General features: G+C 44.8%; 1 protein-coding gene across 1 annotated transcript in view; it reads right to left on the bottom strand.

Annotated features, from left to right (window-relative positions):
• LOC119656597 (CAD protein) overlaps positions 1–20763 on the bottom strand; it is an 89544-nt gene extending 68781 nt beyond the window's left edge. The window contains exons 1-3 of the mRNA XM_038063024.1: positions 20510–20763; positions 5892–6980; positions 4125–5811 (exon numbers count right to left, since the gene is read on the bottom strand). Of these exons, the coding sequence (XP_037918952.1) occupies positions 4125–5811; positions 5892–6938 (2734 nt within the window). The 5' untranslated portion in view covers positions 6939–6980; positions 20510–20763. The remainder of the gene's footprint in view (positions 1–4124; positions 5812–5891; positions 6981–20509) is intronic.
• Between the last annotated feature and the right edge of the window lie 1196 nt (positions 20764–21959).

Below are 21959 nucleotides of genomic sequence, written 5' to 3'. Positions count from 1 at the left end.
CTTCAATCCTTCAGCTGCTCATTATGATGGGTAAGGAGTCGAATATTAACGCCCCTCTGGCCAGCGCCCATCAGATGATGATCCCTTTCTTGGACGATGTCAGCCCCTCTCTTGTTATGCGCATCCACAAGACAAATGTGTCCGGAACCAGAGTCTGGAATGTCCTCTTTGTTCACATTATCGAAAACATTCTGGAAATATAATAGTTGGAGAGCTAAAATCTAAGCTTAGCACACTGCTCCATAGTGATCCAGATGGTGTTAGTGTGGTCAATTTAGGAAAATTCAGAGCGGAAAACAGTCTACTCCCTGTCGATCAAGCTTTCAATGCCTTCCTTGATGGGTTTCGGTATGTTTTTAGCTATTATCTTCGCGGTAGCAAGAAGCACACAAAGATTCCTCGAGTTATCATACTCAAGACGGTTGTCCTTCTTTAGAATTATAACAATCATCCTCTCATCCTAGCGTTTACAAATGAGTGTATGTAACAACTCGGCAGAAACTCCAGGAACTGCACGGAAGAGTTCGGCAGAGAGACTGCCAAGACTGACGGATTTATTTCGTTTGAGTACATTAATGGCAAAGACAATTCCGTTTCTGTTCGGACGAGTGGTCGGTACTCGGTCCTCCCACCTGCCCAACTGCTTATCATCGTGGATAAAAAGCCTACCATTAACGTTTGTCGCAGAACCATCGAAAGACCTACCACTACTTGCAAGCTCCAAACGCCCCTTTGATCACGGCTAAGTTCTCAAGTGGCTTGAAAATTTTTCCACTGCTGAACGACAACCGGCCCACGGGGACGGTCCGCATTGAATTTGGGGACTGACGCTCTGTTTCAGATGCAGTTGATATGCAAACCAAGCTAAGCGACAATCAAATGATGGTCCTTTCCGTAAGCGATGTTAGCGCCTCTTTTCTTACTTATATTCAGAAGACAACTCCTACATCTACTACTGATCGTAATATGGTCGATCTGATTAGAGGTTCATTGTTGATCAGTCAAAACCCAACTGGTGTTGTGGCAGACCCTATGTTCGAACAGCGTGGTGCCAGTTACGTCAAAGAGGAGGCGGTATACGCTGTCGAAATTAGCAAATATTCCATTACTTTTGTTACGGTTACCAAGACTTTGCCTTTCCATTACATGTCTGAACCAGGTGCTGTCAGACTCCGCCCACGGAAGTCCTTAGTGAAATCCGTTACAGGATGAAACCCGAAGACAACGGAGCAGAGGTGTCTTCCATACGGAAATCGTGGAGTGGTGGAGTCCTCGTCGAACTGGACCCAAAGACGACTAGCAAGAGTACATTCTGCAAAGCGGTCAAAGGGCTATTGGGGGAGAAGGCTCTTGTTTCCAGCCTAGAGTCTATGTGCTCTCTAGAAGTCCAGGATCTTGACTGCCTCACAGAAAAGGTCGAATTGGAGAAGGCGATAAAGCGTGAATGTCCAGAGGTAATCAATGCTCGGATAGGTATCACCTCTGTAAATGTTCGAAGTCAAAAACTCGCCCTGGTGGTAGTCCCCGAGCAATATGCAGGGAAACTCCTTAGCAGAGGGAAAATCAAAATTGGATGGATAGTATGTAGGGTTCGAATGCGGATAGTTCCCACCAAGTGCTACAGGTTTCTGGACTATGGACACACGTCAGCAGCTTGTAAGGGACCGGACAGGAGGACGGCATGCCGGAGATGGGACCAGGTAGGTCATCAAGCGAAGGCCTGTAATGAAAGCGAGATTTGCGTGCTCTACAGGGATCGTGGCACGTCTGATAAGAGCGTCACACACACTGCGGGTTTGGGACGGTGTCCGATCTTCAGGGCGTAATAGGAAAGGGCTAGAATGCGAATGGCATGATCCGCATTTTACAAATTAACATGCACCGGAGTATAACCGCTCACCAGTTGCTAGCACAGTTTCCTGCGAAGGAAACGGATTCTGGAAATGGCGGCGAGAACCGGGCTCGTAATTTTAAACACCGGATCCACGCCAACGTTTCGGCGCCCAGGCTGTGAAAGAAACATTCCCCGCATCACTTTTGCGCCGGAATCTCAGGCATCATCGGTGGACGGGTGGCGAGTCCTAGAAGCCTTCTCGCCAAGTGATCACCAGTACATCGCGTTCGAAGTGGTTAACGCTACTTGCCGGCGAGCACCAACGCGACGCCCTCCCTGCCTGTGGAATGTCGCGAGGGGGAACATCGGGAAGTTCGTCGAAGCTTTTGGAGCAGGAAGAGTCATGCTGGAGGGCGCTCCGGGGGTGGTAGCGTCGCAGCTGACATAGTCCTAAATTCAGTGATGAACCTGATAACGACGGCGTGTGAGGCTTCCATGCCCCGGAGGGGCCCCAGCCGCGACAAGCCTTCTATGTACTGGTGGACGGCAGAAATTGCCGACCTACGGAAGGAGTGTCATAAGCTCCGCTGTTTGGCACAACGTTTGCACGCCAACAAGGAGGCATGCGCCATAAAGGCACAGTATAGATCAGCAAAAAGGAGACTCTGCAACGCTATAAATAAAAACAAAGCTCGCGGCTGGCAGAACCTTGCCAAGGAGGTGAATGAGAACCCGTGGGGACTTGCTATAAGCTTGCCACCGGGAAAATCGGGGCTCTGCGGAGGCCCTGCATACTAAGTTCCCCAGACATCCTGTACGGGTTGATGTCAATCGCGCAGAACGCGTCGAGGCTTACCCCCTTTTCACAATGAGAGAGCTCGAAGAAGCGGTTCTCATTATGAAAAACAAGAAGGCGCCGAGCCTTGATAGCATCCCGGAGGAAGTTTACAAACTGGTGTTCCGCCAACGGCCAGAATTGCTGTTTGGGGTGTTCGACGCTTGCTTGAAGGACTGCATTCTTCCTTGTCGCTGGAAAGTGGCTAGACTAGTGCTAATCAGCAAGGGTAAAGGAGACTCGGAGCTCCCGTGTGCATACCGACCGCTGTGTATGCTTGACACGGCCGCGGAAGTGCTCAAGAAGCTCACGAGGAGTAGACTCGCTTAAGCGATCCGCGCTGTCGAGGATTTCTCCCCAAGGCAGTTTGGGTTGAGAACAGGGAGATCCATAGTGGATGCTATTATGGAGGTCGTAGATGCGGTTCATCGAACCGAGGCACACTGCCGCCGATCTCCACGGATAGTGCTCCTCATAACACTTGATGTCAGAAATGCCTTCAATTCCGTAAGATGGACAGATATGCTAGGCACATTAGAAAACTCATTCCACGTGCCAAGCTATCTCTTGCGCAGTCAGTTCTGCTCTATGGGACGGAGGTATGGGCTGATGCCTTTGATAACGAGGTCTATCGTAAGCGCCTTGCTCAAGTACAGAGGCGGGGAGCTTTACGAGTGGCGTCTGCTTACCACACTGTCTCCGAACCGACCGTGATGGTGATTCGTAAGGGCGAGAACTTAAGAGAGGTGGTTGCCGAGTTGCAACTCTCTTAGCAAAATGAGCCAAGGGGCAGATGGTCTGCGCAGCTCATCGGCATGGTGAGATTGATTACTTCCTTACCCAACTTCTAAGCGGGCATGGAAGTTTTCAGTTTTACCTGCACAGGATTGGGAAGGCACGATCTCCTGATTATGTGTTCTGCAATGGAGTGGCGGGCAACGCTGAACATACCTTTTCCTCTTGCGAGGGTGGGACGGCTTTCGTCAGCAGTTTTATGCAAATACAGGGGAGCTCTCTCCAGACAACATTGTCAGAGAGATGCGGAAAAGCGCTGGCAGCTGGAATCGTATTGCGCATTATGTTCGGGCTCTTCTTATTGCGAAGAAGATTGAACTGGACCGGCGGAGGTATCGAATAGTAAGGGGTTCCCTGAACTAACAACTCCCTTCCTTACCTCCCCTACCAGAAGTGAAAGGGATTCCCTGACTTGAAGGCTCGCAAAGCCGGAAGGGCTAGCCCGAAATAATGTGTCAAACGCTTCAAGGCTAGTTCTCTGATGACAGGTAGGTGTTTAGTTGGTAGTTTGACAGCGTACTGTTGCCGGAGTCCAACACTTTGTGCATAAACGGATACACCTACCCTACCCCCCCCCCCCCCCTGCAGGGCATTGGGGTGCGCAAAACAAAATAAATTATAGGATCTTAGTACACCAATTATATAGGGGAGTAGTCTTACCTGCTACAGTATCTATCTGCTTGACAAACGGAGTGACATCAATCTCTTCACGATGTTGCCTTACAGCCAACTCAGTGCTCTTAATCGCGGCTGCAATCTGCTTATCCGAAAAACCCAGCTGTTTGGCCTTCAGCAGAAGATCATGGCTCAAATTATTTCCTTGCTTTTCCAACACATTCAAGTAGTCAATAATGTTTTTCATCTTATTCAAAAACCACGGGTCAATCTTCGTCAACTCATAAAGCCTTTCAATTGTGTACTTTCGCTTCAAAGCTGCCGCCACAACGAATGTCCTTTTATCAGTTGGTTGGATTAATTCTTCTTCCTTGACATCGCTGACATAGGGATCAAGCCCATTAACGCTCTCATCAACCATTCGGAGTGCTTTCTGGAATGCTTCCTCGAACTTCCGACCAATAGCCATAACTTCTCCGACGCTTTTCATGGAACTTCCAATGTTCTTACTAACTCGAGTGAATTTAGCTAAATCCCAGCGAGGTATTTTGACGACGCAGTAATCCAAACTTGGTTCAAAGCAAGCTGTTGTCACTCCAGTGACTGAATTTTGAATTTTTGGCAAAGGAATTCCTAGAGAAAGTTTAGCAGCTACATAGGCTAGAGGATATCCCGTGGCTTTGCTAGCGAGTGCTGAACTTCGTGACAACCGAGCGTTTACTTCGATTATATAGTATTCTTCGGAGAAAGGATTCAACGCGTACTGAATGTTGCACTCTCCAATAACGCCGAAGTGCTTGATCACCTTGATAGCGGTCTCACGAAGCATATTGTATTCGAAGTTTGACAAAGTTTGGGATGGTGCGACGACTATGCTCTCTCCTGTGTGAATTCCTAGTGGATCGAGGTTTTCCATGTTGCACACGGTAATGCAGTTATCAAAAGCATCTCGGACAACCTCGTATTCAACTTCTTTCCATCCTTTGAGAGATTTGTCTATGATCAGTTGGTTGGAATGCGCAAGAGCTTGCTGAGCAAGTGTAGTGAGCTCGTCTTTGTTGTTTGCGAAGCCTGACCCCAGTCCTCCGAGCGAAAATGCTGCTCGCGCCATTACTGGATATCCCAACCTTTCAGCCGCGTCCAACGCTTCTTGTACAGAAAATACTGCCTCCGAAGGTGCAACTTTCTCTCCAATTTCACTAACTCGTTCTGCAAATATTTTTCTATCTTCTGTTTCGATGATGGATTTTATTGGTGTCCCCAATATTTTAACGTTATACTTGGCAAAGACTCCGGCTTTTTCCAACTCTACGCCGCAGTTCAGAGCCGTCTGACCGCCGAAGGTCAAAAGTACTCCATTGGGTCGCTCGGCCTTTATAACTTGCTCTACATAATCCGGTGTTAAAGGAAGAAAATACACTTTATCAGCTAATCCTTTGGATGTTTGGACCGTAGCAATGTTAGGATTGATGAGAATTGATTGGATTTTTTCTTCCTTCATAGCTTTGATAGCTTGCGACCCGGAGTAGTCGAATTCACCAGCTTGACCGATTGATAGTCCACCAGACCCCAGGATCAATACTTTTCTAGGCTTTTGAGCTGGAATCGATTCCGGTTTCGGTATGTAGGACAGGAGCTTTGACAATCGATGTTTAACTGAGTCCTTCGATGGCAGCTTCAAAGTGTATTGTTTCACAGTGTCCAAAAAGACATCAAAAAGAAGTTCAAGATCCTGAAAGCAAGAAGGAAGTGGGTCAAATGATACAGTTTTTTTCCATCTATAAGGCATCTAGTGGTATCAACCATACATACCTTAGGTCCTGCTGTATGTTCTGGATGGAATTGTACTGAAAAGAATGGCTTCTCCTTATGGATGATACCTTCGTTGGTTTTGTCGTTGATATTAGTAAAAAGCGGCTCCCAGTCTGTTGGAAGTAAGGAAGCATCAACAGCGAATCCATGATTTTGCGACGTCATGAAGCATCTCTCCGTGTCATGATGAATACATGGCAAGTTATGTCCACGATTTCCATACTTCATTTTATAGGTTTTGCATCCAACAGCCGTTGCTAACAGTTGATGGCCCAAACAAATTCCAAAGATAGGCTTATCACCACTCTTTAGAACCCGCTTGATTTGCTTGACAGTCTCTCCACACTTTTCAGGATCACCAGGACCGTTGCTGATAAACAAACCGTCGAAACTATTTAAATCTAATTCATAATTCCATGGCACTAATTCCACGCGGGCCCCCCTAGATACAAAGCATCGGATCTGATTCAATTTCAGACCGCAGTCGATGGCACAGATACGGGGTAAACCATTTGGATTGTAAACGATGGGTTCGTTGATAGAGCATTCGTCAACTAAATTTCGCTGATTAGGATCCAGAAATTCAGAATCCGAATTCGGACTAGGCAACTCATGTACAATGCGTCCCAGGATCGTACCGTTTTCACGAATCTTTTTAGTGAGAGCCCTGGTGTCAATACCGCTGATTCCAGGAATGTTCTCATCTTCCATCCATTGCGAAAGGGTCCTCGTATGACGCCAATGTGAGGGTTTCTCACAGATCTCGCCGACCACGAGACCTGATAAGGTAATTCCTTCAGTCCATTCAAAGTGCTTTGGCAGTCCGTATTCATCGCACTCTTCAAAGGATGGCACTCCGTAGTTTCCAATGAGTGGGTATGTTAATACCAGGATTTGGGCTCGGTATGAGCGGTCGGTCATGGATTCTGGGTAGCCAACCATTCCAGTTTGAAAGACCACTTCTCCAGCAGTGGGTACTTGGGCACCAAAGGACTCGCCGGACATGATTGTCCCATCTTCGAGGATAAGATAGCATGGTGGACGCATTTTCGTTGTTTCGGTCGCTATTTGTTAGTTTGAAGTTAAAATCTGAAATAAATCGAATTTTATAATTTAATTGGTTATTTTGGGAAATTGATGAAGTTTTATCGAGAGTGGACCCAAAATATAAGGGAACATCATTGCTGTCATCAGTTAGATGTTTCTAACCATTGTTCAGGATATGGTTTAGGGCACGGTGTACACAAACAAGGTGAAGGTAGCGTGCCGAGGTGGTAGTCCCGAGAGTAGAATTTACCTTCTTGCATTCTCAGGGCCGACTGTCGACTGCCGGAAACCAGCCCGACCACTACCGATCAAGCCTTTTGGGGTGTTTTCCAGGATAATTCGAACTTTAATCTTTGCGACTACCAGGAACATGCATAAACCCTTCAAATTATCACACCCAAGATGGGTTCTCTTCTTCGAAAAGTTACCGATCATACCTTTCTTGAGAAAGATCGTGGATCTCAAAGATTTACGATATGTGGAAATACCAACTCTGTAGAAAATGGCAAAGGCTGAAGAAACAGTTCTGCGAGGCAACCGTCAAGCGCGGAGGTTTTCCCCGTCTGAATGCATTGAAGGAAGAGGCGAATTCGCTTGTGTTTTGAAGAGCAGTCTTCATTTGCATGTTACGGTGATCAGCCATTTCATCAGCTAGAAGACGAGCTTCGCCGGTTGCTATACGGTTGAAAACAGTGATGAAGTTTTTGTTTAGAGACTGAGGAGTCCTAAGCTAGCATTCACTTGATGCTGTATCGGACCGAATGGAGAGCAACTTACTCTCACTCTTTTTTATCTACTGACTCTCCTTTTGGGCTTAACAAAGTTCAAAAATTAAAAGAGGGACCAAAGCGGTTTAAGGTTTCCTACCAGAGCAGAGGGAAATCATCAGACTCTACCTCACCTCTATCGTGGGAGCAGCGTTATTGAAGCGGTTCGAGGTGTTTTACGCTTCTTTTCATGGCAAAAGGCAATACGTAAATCCGATCACAGTTTAAACCAAATCTTGGCTAGACAATTTTTGTTTAGGGACTGAGGAGTCCTAAGGCAGTATCCGATCCACTGATAGGATAAACCGCATTCCTCCTTCTTTTAAGTGATGAAGTACACCATCTCAAGCTGCTCGTCCTGGTAGTCCTTAGCAGTTCTTCCGCAATACGGTATACATCACTGAAATCAACTGCTGTCTGCCTGACCAGCGCATTAATAAATAATAAATAAATTTTGCCAAGGCACACATTAGGTTCCACTTCTTGAGATTGTTTCGGTCTCACAACTCACATCATGTTGGCAGTGGCAATAAAGACGTTGTGTTTCCCCAGTCAGCCAGATCCAATGGTCTTCGGGACGTCCCTGACTTGGGGCAGAGACAACAGAACTTTTGATGGCGGCCTGTTTCTTATCAATGGTCTCCAGCGAGCTGTTCGCTTTTAGAAATCCCCGGTCAGAAAAGGCAGCTTTCCCATTAGTAAACGACAACCGACAACTGTGTTGTCATTATGGTCATCATGTTTCCTCAACGCATGTCCCGAAACAGAGCACATTAAGCCCCCCCCTCCTTTCTTCCGGTAGGCTTAGCAGGGTACAGTAATAAAGTAATGCAAGAACGAAAAAAGAACTCCGCCATACTATTTACATAGTATGATGATCCCAAGCACAGACAAAGAAGGAAGGTTTGAAGCAACGTACTTTGCACTATCCTCAGTAAAACAAAACTAAAATGCTGAGATCAGGGAAGGAGATAAATAAAGTATAGTTGGAGTTATTCCGGATCCACCTTAACATTCTGGCGTTCAGGCAGCAAGGGAAGCATTCCAGCCGTAACCTTCGCGTCGGAGTCACTGGTGTTGCTGGTGGACGGGTGGCGAGCTCTGGAACAATTCTCGACAAGCGACTTTCACTTTATTGCCTTCGAGGTGGTTGACACAAACACTTGGTGTGCACCACCCCGGCGGTCTTTATGTGCATGGAAGGTTCCGAAGGTGAACACCAGGAGATTTGTCGAGACTCTTGGAACAGGTGGAACCACGCTGAAGGGTACTTCTAGGGGTAGTGGCGCTGCAGCTGACAGTGTCGTAAATTCAGTTATGAACCTGATAACGACAGTCTACGGAGCTTCCATGCCCAGGAAGGCGTTGAGGCGTGGCAAACCTTCTATATATTAGTGGATTGCGGAAATTGCAGAGCTCCGGAAGTAGTTTCACAGACTCCGTCGCTCGACACAACGTCTAATCGACCGCAGGCATGTACTATAATCACAGAGTACAGATCAGCCAAAAGGAGACTCCGCAGCGCAATAAATAGGAGCCAAGCTCGCTGCTGGCAAGATCTGGTCCCCGAAAAATCTATGAACTCCGAATGGGATGATAACGTATCCACGGAGAGCGCCCCGGACTATCCATATTTCTCTATAAAAGAGTTGGAACAGGCAGTCCCCTCTATGAAAAACAAGAAGGCGCCAAAACCCGATGGTATTCCAGCAGAAGTAAACAAACTGGTATTCCAACATCAGCCAGACCTACTGCTCGACGCATTTAACGCTTGCCTGAAAGAGGCCATTTTCCCTTCTCGTTGGAAGCAGGCGAGGCTTGCGCTAATCAGCGAAGAGATGCCGTCTTCATACCGCCCACTTTGTATGCTTGACATCGCTGGGAAAGTGTTCGAAAAGCTCATTAGAAGTAAACTATAATAGCTGAAGCGATACGTGCTGCCGGAGACTTATCCCCACGGCAGTTCGGTTTTAGAGCAGTGAGATCCACAGTCGATGATGACATGCAAGTCGTGAATGCCGTTTGCCGAGCGGTGGTACATAGCTGCCGAGCTCGACGGGTGATGTTCTTCATAACGCTTAACGTCAGGAGCGCTTTTAATTCCTTAAGATGAAAAGATATTCTAGGTGCTCTAGACAATACTTTCCACGTTCCAAACTATCTCTTGCGGATATTGAGGGATTATCTGAGGAAGCGCTCCTTGCTCTATGAAACGTTAGAGGAACAGTGCAGGAATCCATCCTAGGACTGGACCTCTGGAACGCTTCCTATGATAATCAAGCCAGAAGAGTTGCGCCTGGACGGTTATGCAGATGATGTTGCGGTGCTTTTTGCTGGATGCACAGTCGAACAGGGGCAAAGCAGACTTGACGTATTGATGTGGCGGGTATGCGGGTGGATGACTGCTCATAGTTGCAACCTTGCACTGAAAAAAATCGAAGTAATCATTCTGACTAATAAGAGAATTCCGACGCTGCCACCCATATCGTTCAGTCGACAATCGAGTCAAAACCAACGGTAAAGTACCTTGGACTGACTCTTGACTCAAAGATGAATCAGCTCAAGACCCTCAAGTACAAGCAGATATTGAGTTGAGCTGGTTTTCAAAGTATTTTGGCGGATTCATAGTTGATGGCATACTCTACAGACCTACAGAGATTGATGGCTTTACGTTGTGTGAGACCCCATGAAAAACCAGTTGAAAAATTAATCCACATGCCTCCCTTTACGGTTTTAAGAATAATGGAGTTCAAGAGGTCTCTGATCGAACGCGTCCTGGTCTCAGCAAGAAACCGAAAATGTGACATTATGTCGTTAAGGGTAGCCAGATCAACCTTCTCATAGGCGTTCTTCCCATCCAGCACCACAGCCAACACGTGCTGACCTTTATCTTCTGCTATCGAAATGTGGAAAAGGACATCATTAATGCAAGCAGACGTACATTTGCCTACCGGATAGGCATAGCAGTTAGCAGGCAAAACTTTGAATTCACCAATGAAATTATTGGCCAACACATTTGAGAGCAATATGGCGGTAACTGGTCAAAAGTGCTAGATCCTTAAATGTTTTAGGGATGGGTACCACCCGAATAATAGACCAGTCCTCAGGAGGACTCAACCTGCACCAGATGAGTTTAAGCCCCTGTAGCAAAGCAGAGAATATTTCCGGCGCCAACCAGCGTAGATGCTGATAAGTGATATTATCCGTACCAGGGGTGGAGACACACTTGTGCCTTAGCAATGCAGTCATCAGCTCTTCTACAGAAAGGGGCTAAGAAACAGTGGGGTATCTAAGGATACCCGGAAAAGAGGGAGAAGGGGAGATGTACTGCCCAGACATAAAATCAAGATATTCAAGGTTTTTCTTAGGATCCCAACATGTCGCTGAGGCAACCAGGAAAACTCTTCATGGATTTCCAGGATTTGACATCTTTCGTCACAAGTAGAATGAGAGCAAATTTCACGCTAACGCTTCCGTTTCGCGTCAGCAACAATCATCTCCCACAGACATTTAGTCTCCTCACATAGGGGAAAATGAATGAATGACGCCACCATAGTTGCCTGCCCTCTTCTTTTTCTTCAGACTTTGTCCCGTTCACAAGCGGGGTCGGCTCGTCGTGATCGGCTTCGCCATTTGGCTCTATTGAATGCCTGATCTGGGTGCAATCTCGAGGCTTTCAAATCCCCATTAAGCGTATCAAGCCACCCAATATAGCAATCGTAGCTGATATGTATTGGCTTATTGTGTCAAGTTAACCTATTTTAGGGTCGTTTTCTTGACTTATTTGCGGTAATCCTCGTCCTGTAGACCTCATAACACTCCTAATCATGATGCTACCATCGCCGTGTTCAACTGTTGGCTCAATATTAAGACCTTCCAAATCAGTGACCACCCTTCTGCATACCAATTGCAGACCATCGGAACCGAAAATGTTGAGTTTGGACACGTCACAAAAAATAAAGGTATAGAAAACCGTCTTCTGTCTTATTAACAAACTCTTCAGCATATTCAACTCGTTTTTAAGGTCTTGTGTGAAACAAAACCTTATTAAAATCGGTTCAATGTCTGTTCGTCTGTCACAACCGATTTACTCGGAAGCGGCCGAACCAATTGTCATGAAAACTGGTGAGAACATGTGGTTTGTAAGTCCCTTTGCATGCAGCGAGTGGCGTCATTTTGTGTTAAGTTTGAAGGGGGGCTCTCCCACATGCGAAAGGGGCTGTACATTTTTTTTCACAGAATATGGTGATATGGGATATCAAATGAAAGGGCTCAATTAGTACTTTACGCAACTTGTCTTATTTCTGATATTGGGTGAAACATTGAGGAGTGAGGGCTCAAAATGTGAGCCCCAAAAAGTGAAACAGGTCTCGTTCTCAGAACCTATCCAACGGAAAAATCGGAAAACAGGGATGCATTTTTACGAAATCGAGGCCTCAAAATAAATCCCGTTCCGATATCTGCACAAATAAAGTCAATAATAAAAGTATATTACGTAGCAGTACGTACGTAGGATATTATATTTATCTTCTTTTTTTTTCAGCCTTTTTCCTGTTCACAAGCGGAGTCGGCTCGTCGTGATCGGTTTCGACATTGGGCTCTATCGAATGCCTGATCTGGGTGCAATCCTGAGGCTTTTAAATCCCCATCCAGCGTATCAAGCCACCGTTGTTTCGGCTTGCCTTTTGGTTGTTTACCATCCACTTCTATGTTCTCCTTAGCATGAATTACATGACCATACCATCGAAAACGCCTCACCCGCAACTTTTCCATGATCGGTGCAACCCCATAACGATCGCGGATATCCTCATTTCGGATGTGATCAAAACGCGTCACACCACAAGTCCAACGCAACATTCTCCATTACCGCAAGACACCGTTCATTGTCTTTTATAGTCGGCCAACACTCAGAACCATGGACAGCGAGAGGGCGGACGACATTGCGGTTGATTTTATTATTGAGACGTTCGTTGATACGCCGATCACAAAGAGCACCAGCTGTGGAACGCCACATCATCCAGGCTGCGATGCTTCTCACGGTGTTTCTCCATGAATTACTGCGCAACTTGTATTGCGTCAGTATTTCCGCAATTTTTGACAAATCCAGCTTGATTCACGGTTATGTCAACGATTTCGCGAATATGTTTGTCAAGAATGCGTTCAAAAATCTTCATGGTATGGGAAAGTAATCGGATCGGACGGTAATTTGAACATTCTGCTGGATTACCTTTCTTTTTCCGTATTGGAACAGTGGTACTTTCTTGCCAGTCAGATGGTGTTCTTCCTTCCTGAATAACCCGGTTAAAGAATTCACTGAGCCACAGTGTTGGGTCCCAGCTCTTCGCTTTCCAGAGCTCAGATGCGATGTCGTCAGGTCTTGTTGCTTTCCTCGATTTCATTTGTTTTATTGCCTCCTCGACTTCAGTTGCGCTGACTGGTGGAACTGCTCCAAATGTCGGCAATGATTGTGGAAGTTGAGCATGAGCAAATTCTTCAGTTGAAATCTGAACGAAGTATTCTCATCATCTATCCTTTGCGGTTCGACGGTTGATAAGGAAAGTACCGTTCTTGTCATTAATGAAACAGAACTGTTCGATATCCTGTGTACGTTCACTACGGCTGTTAGCAAGTCGATGCAGATCTCTCTCGCCATACCGAGTGTCTAGTTTATCGTGAAGACTTTTGTAATGGTTCGCTCGGGTGACAGCGGGAGCTTTCTTTGCTTCCCGGTTGCCATTCTTATAAAGTTGCCAATTAGCAGGCGTTTTATCGTTGAGAAATTTGTGGTAGAGGCGTTTCTTTTCACGGTTCTTCATTTCAACATCATCCTTCCAAAGCCAAGTATCTCGGTTGATGTACCGCTTACCCGGCTTGGTGACCCCGAGGGTTGCAGAGGCTGCTTTGTGGACCATGTCTTTTATTTGGTTCTATGATTCTTCCACATTCGTAATGGTCGGCAATCGTATGAGTGAGATCGTTTCTTCTTTCTTCTCACCAAATCGCCACCATTTAATGCGCTGCGGGCCAGTGCGTTCCTCACGCTGTGTTATCGGTGGCTTAATTCGCAGGACGGCAATCAACGGCCGATGTTGAGGTGCGATGGTCTCATAGGGAACGACTTTGCAATCAGTGACAGTGGTAAAATGTTGGCGTCTTATGAGAATATAGTCGATTTGCGTTTTGTTGTTCCCACTATAAAATGTGGGAAGATGAGACAATAGTTTGATGAACCATGTATTCATAAGTACAAGGTCGTGGGTGTCCGCAAAATCGATTATACGCTCGCCAGCTTCATTGCGCGCTCCGAACCCCTTTCCCCCATGGCACCTGTTACCGTCTGCCTTTTCACCCACATGACCATTAAGGTCGCCGGCAATGATTATGTAATCGTCAGCAGGCACGTGACAAGTCTTTTCATCGAGAAGTTGCCAGAAGGCATCTTTCTCGGCATCAGGTCGGCCTGTCTGTGGTGCATACGCGGTGAAGAAGTGAATAGTGCGATCAGCTGATATAATGGTGAGCTTCATCAGCCGATTATCAAATCGTTCGACTTCTTTAATGGCATCACGGAAACCCTCTGAGATGGCAATGCCAACACCATATTGAGTGTGTGGGTTACCAAAATAGAGAAGTTTGTAGCCATTTTTACCGCGTTCGCGTTCAATGTCGCAGTTTTTGGCACCAGACCATCGGGTTTCTTGCAGAGCGCAGATGTCAATGCACCTTTTCCGAAGGGCTCTTGTGAGTTCCTACGTCTTTCCAGTTAGGGTACCAACATTTGTTTTGTTCGCTGTGTGCGGACTAACTTGCTTACGTCCTGACGCCGTCCATGCGTCAAGAACCCTTGCCCATTTCTCGACAGGACCGGGGCCCGTCCTGCCGCGTCGACTGAGGTGGACGCCCTAGCATTTCTCCGAGGCCTGTGACTTAATCCGATCATCATGTTTGTAACGACATTCTATGCATTTTCTTGGTCGACCTGTCGCGGGGCCTGTCACCAAGAGAGATCAGGTAGGATTTAGCATAGTAGAATAACTCCAACTATACTCTATTTATCTCTTTCCCTGATCTCAGCATTTTATTTTTGAAAAGAGTACACATATCAAGGAAGATACGGCGTTGCTGTAGGGAGGGGAGATTGAGGGTGCGGAGTCGGGACGGATAATCAACCCATGGAAGGTTCTTTTTATAAAAGAGGCTCCGGGTGAATTTGCGTTGTACAGCTTCAAGAGCGCGGCCGTCACAGATGCGGTAGGGGGACCAGACTACACAGCAATATTCAAGGATGCTTTTGACAAGGGAATTGAAGAGTGTTAAGGAGGGCTGGATTGAGGTAAAGTCGGAGGAGGAACGTAGGATACAACCAGACATTTTGGAAGCTCTATTGATGATGTCAACGAAGTGGGAATTGAAACGAAGTTTATCGTCGAATATTACACCCAGGTCTTTGAAGGAGGTCAGTAGTGAAAGGGGTTGACCACTGAGAGAATAGGAAAAGCAAGATGGGGACGGTTTAAGAGAATAGCGCATCCAGTGGCATTTGTTGACATTCAGTGTTAGCTTGTTGACCGAACACCACCGGGCTAAATTATCAAGGTTGGATTGTAAGAAAGCACAGTCCAATGGAGACGAAACAGAGGCAAACAATTAAGGTCGTCTGCGTAAAGCAAATACGGACAGGTGAGGATGGAGCCGAGGTCATTGATAAAAAACAGGAAGAGTAGGGGGCCAAGTGTAGAGCCTTGGGAAACACCAGAGGAAGGAGAGAAGGAACCAGATGAGTGACCATGAAAAGAAACTTTGCAGGAACGGTATGAGAGATAGGTGGAAAGCCAGGAGATGACTGAGGGAGGGAAGTCTAGCGATGAAAGTTTAGAGAGGAGAATGTTATGGTCGACGGTGTCAAAGGCTTTGGAGAAATCAATATAAACAGCATGTACCTCCTGTCGTGAATTCAAGCATTTAGCAACAAAGTTGGTAAAGACCAGAAGATTTGAAGTCGTTGATCTATGTTTCACGAAACCATGCTGCTCTTTGATAATGAGGTGACCGAAGTGTCAATCAGCCGTTGACGTATCTTTCTAGGATTTTGGTGCAAGAGGAGAGAAGAGAAATGGAGCGGTAGTTCACAGCAAGAGAAGGGTCTCCGCTCTTGACGATAGGAATGATAAGGGCCTCTTTCCAGAGACGGGAAAAGTAGCATTCATCTAGACTTTTGTTGTAGATTATACACAGGGGGAGGGAAATGTGTTTTCTACAGTTAAGGGGGAAGAGATTAGGAAGCCCATCGGGGCCAGGTCCGACATTGGGGTCCAGGTTACCAATGAGGAACTCAATCAAGGAAGGCGTAAGGAGAGGAATGGCTAGTGATTCGGAGGAGTCTGTGGTTATGAAAGGTATAGAGGGTGAAGGGTTTGAGGGAGAAAGCACTGAAGAGAAGTAGGTGCAGAGAAGGTCGCAGGATTGTTGTGCGGAGTTGGCAGTGGAGTCAGTGAAGCTGATAGAAGAAGGGGCAGATTGAGTTGGATTACGAGAGTTGCGAGCGTGAGACCAAAAGGGTTTTAAGTTACCGCGGGCAAGGGCGGCTTCGACGCTCAATAGGTACCTTTTACCCGCTTTTCTGACCATTGACTTCACAGTAGATCGTATAGCCTTAAAGTGAGCAAGGTCGGCGTCATTTTTAGAAGCCTGAAACTTCTTCCGTTGTGAACCAAGTTGGGTACGAACTTAGGCAGGGAGGGGAAGAAGGGACATAATAGGAGAAGAGATCAGAGAGGATATTGTAGAAGGTATTAAGAGCTTGATCACACGATGAATTACTTAACATATGTACCCAGTTGAAAGACGCAAAAACTGAGTTCAGACCGTCAAAATTGGCTTTGCGGAAGTTGAACTTAGTGGGTTTACGCTTGGTTTTGGGTTTTGAACGAGGGAGCTCCGCTTCAAATTCAACCGCGGGATGGTGAGCGTCGGTTTTTACATACGGGGATGTGCCAGGAAATAGAGAAAGGTGGCGCTCGGGGAGGTTGGAAAGGAAGAGATCGAGAGTGCGGCTCAAGGAGTTTTTGGTGGTATTGAAATTCAGCGCAGAGCAAGTATACATAAAGGAAGAAAGTGGGAGGGAAGAATGGAAGAGGTTGTTGGAAGGAATTGGAAGGTTAGGATGATTAGGCCAGTTGAGCATGGGGAGGTTGAAGTCTCTACAAAGAAAGAAAGGGAGGGAAGGGAATCTGACGGTAAGGAGTTCAGACAAACTGTCAAATAATTCTTCATACAGGTGAGAAGGGCTAGCACAGGGGACATATACACAAGAAACAATGAACGGGAGGAAGTTGGGCGGGGAGACACGAAGAGCAACAGAATCAAAAGGAAAGCCAGAGGAGGAGAAGACGAGTTCGGCGGGGAGTGAATCTTTTATAGCAATTAGGACCCCACCGCCGGTGGACTTACGAGAAGCATCCCGGTCCCTGTCACAGCGGAAAGTGGAGTACCCTTCGGGGAGCTCGGAGTATAACATGGCATCGTCTAGCCAGGTTTCGGAGAGTCACAACCGATTTACTCGGAAACGGCCGAACCGATTGCCATGAAAACTGGTGAGAACATGTGGTCTCTGAGGCCCTTTACATGCAGCGAGTGGTATCATTTTGTGTTGAGTTTGAAGTGGGGCTCCCCATACATATGAAAGGGTATAAATTTCTTTGACAGAATATGGTGATGTGGGATATCAAATGAAAGGATTCGATTGGCACTTTTCGAAACTTCTTTTATTTCTAATATTAGATAAAACATAGCGTAAGGGCTAAAAATGTGTGCCCCTCTCAAAAGTGAAACAGGTCTCAGAACCTATCCAACCAACGGAAAAAAGTCACAGTGATGAATTTATACGAAATTGAGGCCACAAAATACATCCTGTTCCAATATCTGCACAAATAACGTTAATAATAAATTGCATAGCAGTACGTATGTAGGATATTATATTAATAATGTTTTAAAAATTTATCGAAGAACCCCCCTTAAATTCATCCCAGAAGTACAAAATTTGTCATCAGCATAGGCGATTGTGTTGTTAGCTATGAACGAATGGAATATCTCAAATAAGATGAACACAAAACCTTTGTACCCGAAGCGTCCAGCTTCCGGTATCCTGACTTGGTTCAATATTTCATTGGAGTGTAGGTCCTTAAGGGGGTCATCCTGTATGTCGGATCCGAGGAATCGAATTTTTTTCTTTTGGCATGAATTGTATCTAGACATAGTGGAGAATGTATGGGCAAAGTGATTTTTTGAGATTCGGAGTCATTCGGAAATTATAGTGTTAAACACGTGATAAGTCACATGCCAGATTTATGTCGATCGCCATAATAAAGCTGGTATTTATCGGTCCGAATGACGTTGGAGTGACTTCACTACATGGACAAGAATTGAAGCCAAGGCCGTACATGTGTTTCTCCAAGAAACCTAAGGTTTATGGACTAGGTGTAGCAGATTAATGGTCAGTTAAGGTTTTATGGCTAAAAATTGCATTCCACTTTTTAAATGTGTTTTTCTTGAAACCGCATGTTGAAAATCGGCTGCCACCATAGCCCAAAATCTATCCAACGAAATTCTTTGAAATTTTCTCGACTTATTCAGAACATATTTCTACAGTCCGCAAACCGGGATAATTGCGATTCATTCAGTAGTTTTTTTTATTCATTGGAGAAGCCTTAAAAAAACGCCAAAATTCCAAAAAAAAAGTTTAACACGGCATCAAAAATTTAGTTTTTAATATTTTTTAGTAATCCTAGTTTGCGGACTGTAGTTAAGTCTGTACGTTAAAATGCCGTTTACTTTTTTCCTCTAAGACGATCGCAGCGCCCACTAGCGTGGCAGCAGAAAAACACCTTTTTTGAAGATGGGTGTATAAATTGCTCTGTATTTCAATAACGAACTATGGGATCGAGCTGGAAAAATTACTATGCACGCTTAAGATATTAATGAAATCTATGGTGAAAAATTCGTATTTGCATCTTTCTCCAGTTCTTCACAACAAATTTCTAAAGAAAGCAAAAAAAAAAACGGCCTTCACACGAGATGACCCCCTTCTCTGAAGAAAATTGAAAACGGTTTTAGGAACTGTTACTATATCTTTGGCCCAGTCTTTGCAATAGATACTGCAGTTGTCTTGGATTTGTATCTTACCAAGATGTTTCGCGAAATCTGCCGTTTTGTTTGCTCCGACTAGACTTTCACAGTTGGCTCACCACCTGTTTTGCGTGGAACGGACCCACCCCCTTTACAATTTTTAATTGCGTAATGAACAATAAGCGTTAGCTTTCTTGTTTTTGAGCTATTTTCTTAATGTTTTTATAATATTTAATGATTAGGTCACGGTAGTCCCAGGACAGTTGCTCATTGTTCAACATGTGGTGCTTGCAACGAATTAATCGTTATCGTATATACGCCAGGAAGCGCAAAAGTGTTAAATACAGCAAGAAAGATAACGTTACGTGTTGCGATCTAAAATTATAACTTGAAGTGTTTATATTTTTTTTTTCTTTGGCTGCGATAAACGCTTACTTTTTTGTTTTTCTTCAATATTTCTGTGTAACATAGAATTAATAAAATAATAATAACGGCAGAAAACACTCATAAAGAGTTATTGCTTTTTCCTTTCATAATTCATCTAAAAATATCATCTGGTTTTCGAGATGTTTGACTTCAATTGGTTGACTGTATATCTTCCGTCATACTTGTACATAGATTCATTTATAGATTCATGTTAACTGCAAGTCGTTCGCTTATTGACGTTTTGTTGCATGACATGTTACGTCACGTGTGGACATTTTTCAAAACTTGCTATTTTAAGTTTTGGTAGATTGTTTGCGGTTTTTACATTCTGCTGGGCTAATTCTACTCTAAAGTAGTGTTGACGAATTAAGCTCTTTTTCTTGAAATTCTCAATATTAACGGAGATTAATAAAAACACGAAAACTTCCCAATAGTCTTTGCAATAACAAAACCATTATTCCATGTAGATACGTATTTCGTGAGCCACTTACTATCTTCTTCAATACTAAATATCCACATAGGGTTAACATGCTGTAGGAGGAAACCCCCATTTTACCGAGATTCATTGTAAAATCGTGACACCACACCAATCGGAATCTCCCCAGTTTTCAGCATATATTTACGTAATTCATGACCACCAAAGCTTCCAATCGATATTTCCCTGGAAGAATCAGGAAACTTGTCGATGGTTACACATATTGCATGCATTTCAGCACTAACTGGTCATTCAAAAAATCAGCTCTCACTTCAAGACCTGTTTGGTAGGTTTGGTTCAGGTTCTCCTTGCATCAGTTCGGCTTCAATCCTTTGCCTGAGCACATGCAAAGCAGAACACGAAGTCTTGCGTGAATGACCCCTCCTATAGCACAAGCTTCCGGCGTCACTGCCCATAGTAACAATTTGCCGGTTGTATTGTATAAAAACTCGTCTGGAATGTTGTCGTTGTTACGTTGATAGCGTGCATGATGTTCACCAGCTGATAATGCTCTTATTCAGAGAGAATGGGGGACCGTTAGTAGTCAATCATATGTTCTTGGATCGCGTTGTCGCAGTGGGAGTCCGGACTGAAGTGCAACTCTTTCGCTGGGGAACCGGTTCATCTGATTAGCCGCCATTTTTGGAATAAGTTCTAAGTAAGTCGACACTTGTTGAGTTTACTGACAATTTCGATGCATTTATAACCAGAAAATCAGTTTTTAGGTCTTCTTAAGTAGTGGATTCACTTAAAGGAACAATGGCTTACACTGCACTTACAAAGGACTTGGTATCACCAGGATGACACAGCTTCGAAGTTAGACTTGTGTATTATCCTTTTTCACACTGTACTGGCTCGAAGTGAGGGTTCAATTGTTAATGAATGACCAAAGAACAGCACTTATCACCCGGAAAACATTCAGCATTAGACGTAATTTGGAAAAACAGACGTAGTTCAGAACACGTGGACTATGGAAATATTCAAAAAGCGACCGTAAACAAAACTGACGGTACCACGAGCGTCGTATGATAACGACTGAGCTTGCGCTCAGCAACCCAGGCTGTTATAAAGACGACAAAAGGGCAATGGAAGCGTTATTTGAGAACTTGTTCAGATTCTCACAGTTTCCATTGGGGAGTCTTCCGAACTTCTCTCTTGCCGGCTGCCTGCAATACGTTCCATACATATTCAACCTTTGAGTTTGAAACAGCATTAGCAAGTATCTACTATCTACAAACCAGCGCAGATTGTGAGTTAGGGGAAAGTGGAACCACATTTTGGACTGAATTTGTGTGATTCCGATTACTCACCCTACTCAAGCGAACGAGTGCTTACATCGAGGCAGAAATCGTTCAGAAAGTATCAACCATGATCCTGAAGGACAATAGCATTGTTCGGCTGAAAAACGTTATTATTTTCAAAGGAGACGAAAAACTGGGAACTGGATGCTTCGGGTATGAATGGTTTTCTGATTTTCTTATGTGAGGAACTTTGGGTGCATATTTCTTCCTGTATTTTCAGAATCCATGTGCATATCGAATACATCTAGTAGAGGCAGTTTTTACATATACATCTCATCCGCAGGTATCAAAAAAAGCTTTCAGTGAATGGGAGACAACACACAGTTCTTCCAAAACCAAAGAGAATTTTATAAAAATTTCCCTGACTTAGGTCGAAAAAACATTCTCGATCTGGATCAGATAGTAGACTATTGAGGGAGTGTTTGAGACTCAGCCAGCCACTGCAATTAAGAAGCAATGGCTCCTACTGCCCTTCCTGATATTTCTGGAAATGATATTGATGCAGCTCTTTCAAAGGCAGGCAATTGGAAACCTTCAAGAGTTGATAAGATACATATTGAAATCTTTTAAAAGGAATTATAATTGTATAATGAGGATCGACGATTACGTAGCCTACATAACGACGAAATATATGAGTGATACCATGACTGCCCGCTTGTGGATAAAATCCGGCTCGATAGGTTACGGTGGGCGGGTCACTTAATCCGTATGGATGAGGATGATCCCACCCGGAAAGTCTATAAGGGCAATATCAATGGTAGAAAAATCATCAGAAAAGTCATCAGATTGTTAATAAAGACTCATTCCAGTGTACTTGACCCTCCCCTGGACAAATCCCGCATCTACTCTAATGTTGAGCTAGATACATACATCCAGAAAGTCAACTCTGCCTTCGAAACTACAATTGACAAACACGCTCCAGTTAAAG

The sequence above is a fragment of the Hermetia illucens genome, chromosome 5, assembly GCF_905115235.1.
Source record: "Hermetia illucens chromosome 5, iHerIll2.2.curated.20191125, whole genome shotgun sequence".
Classification (NCBI taxonomy): Eukaryota; Metazoa; Arthropoda; class Insecta; order Diptera; family Stratiomyidae; genus Hermetia; species Hermetia illucens.
This window is presented reverse-complemented; position numbering and strand designations above follow the sequence as displayed.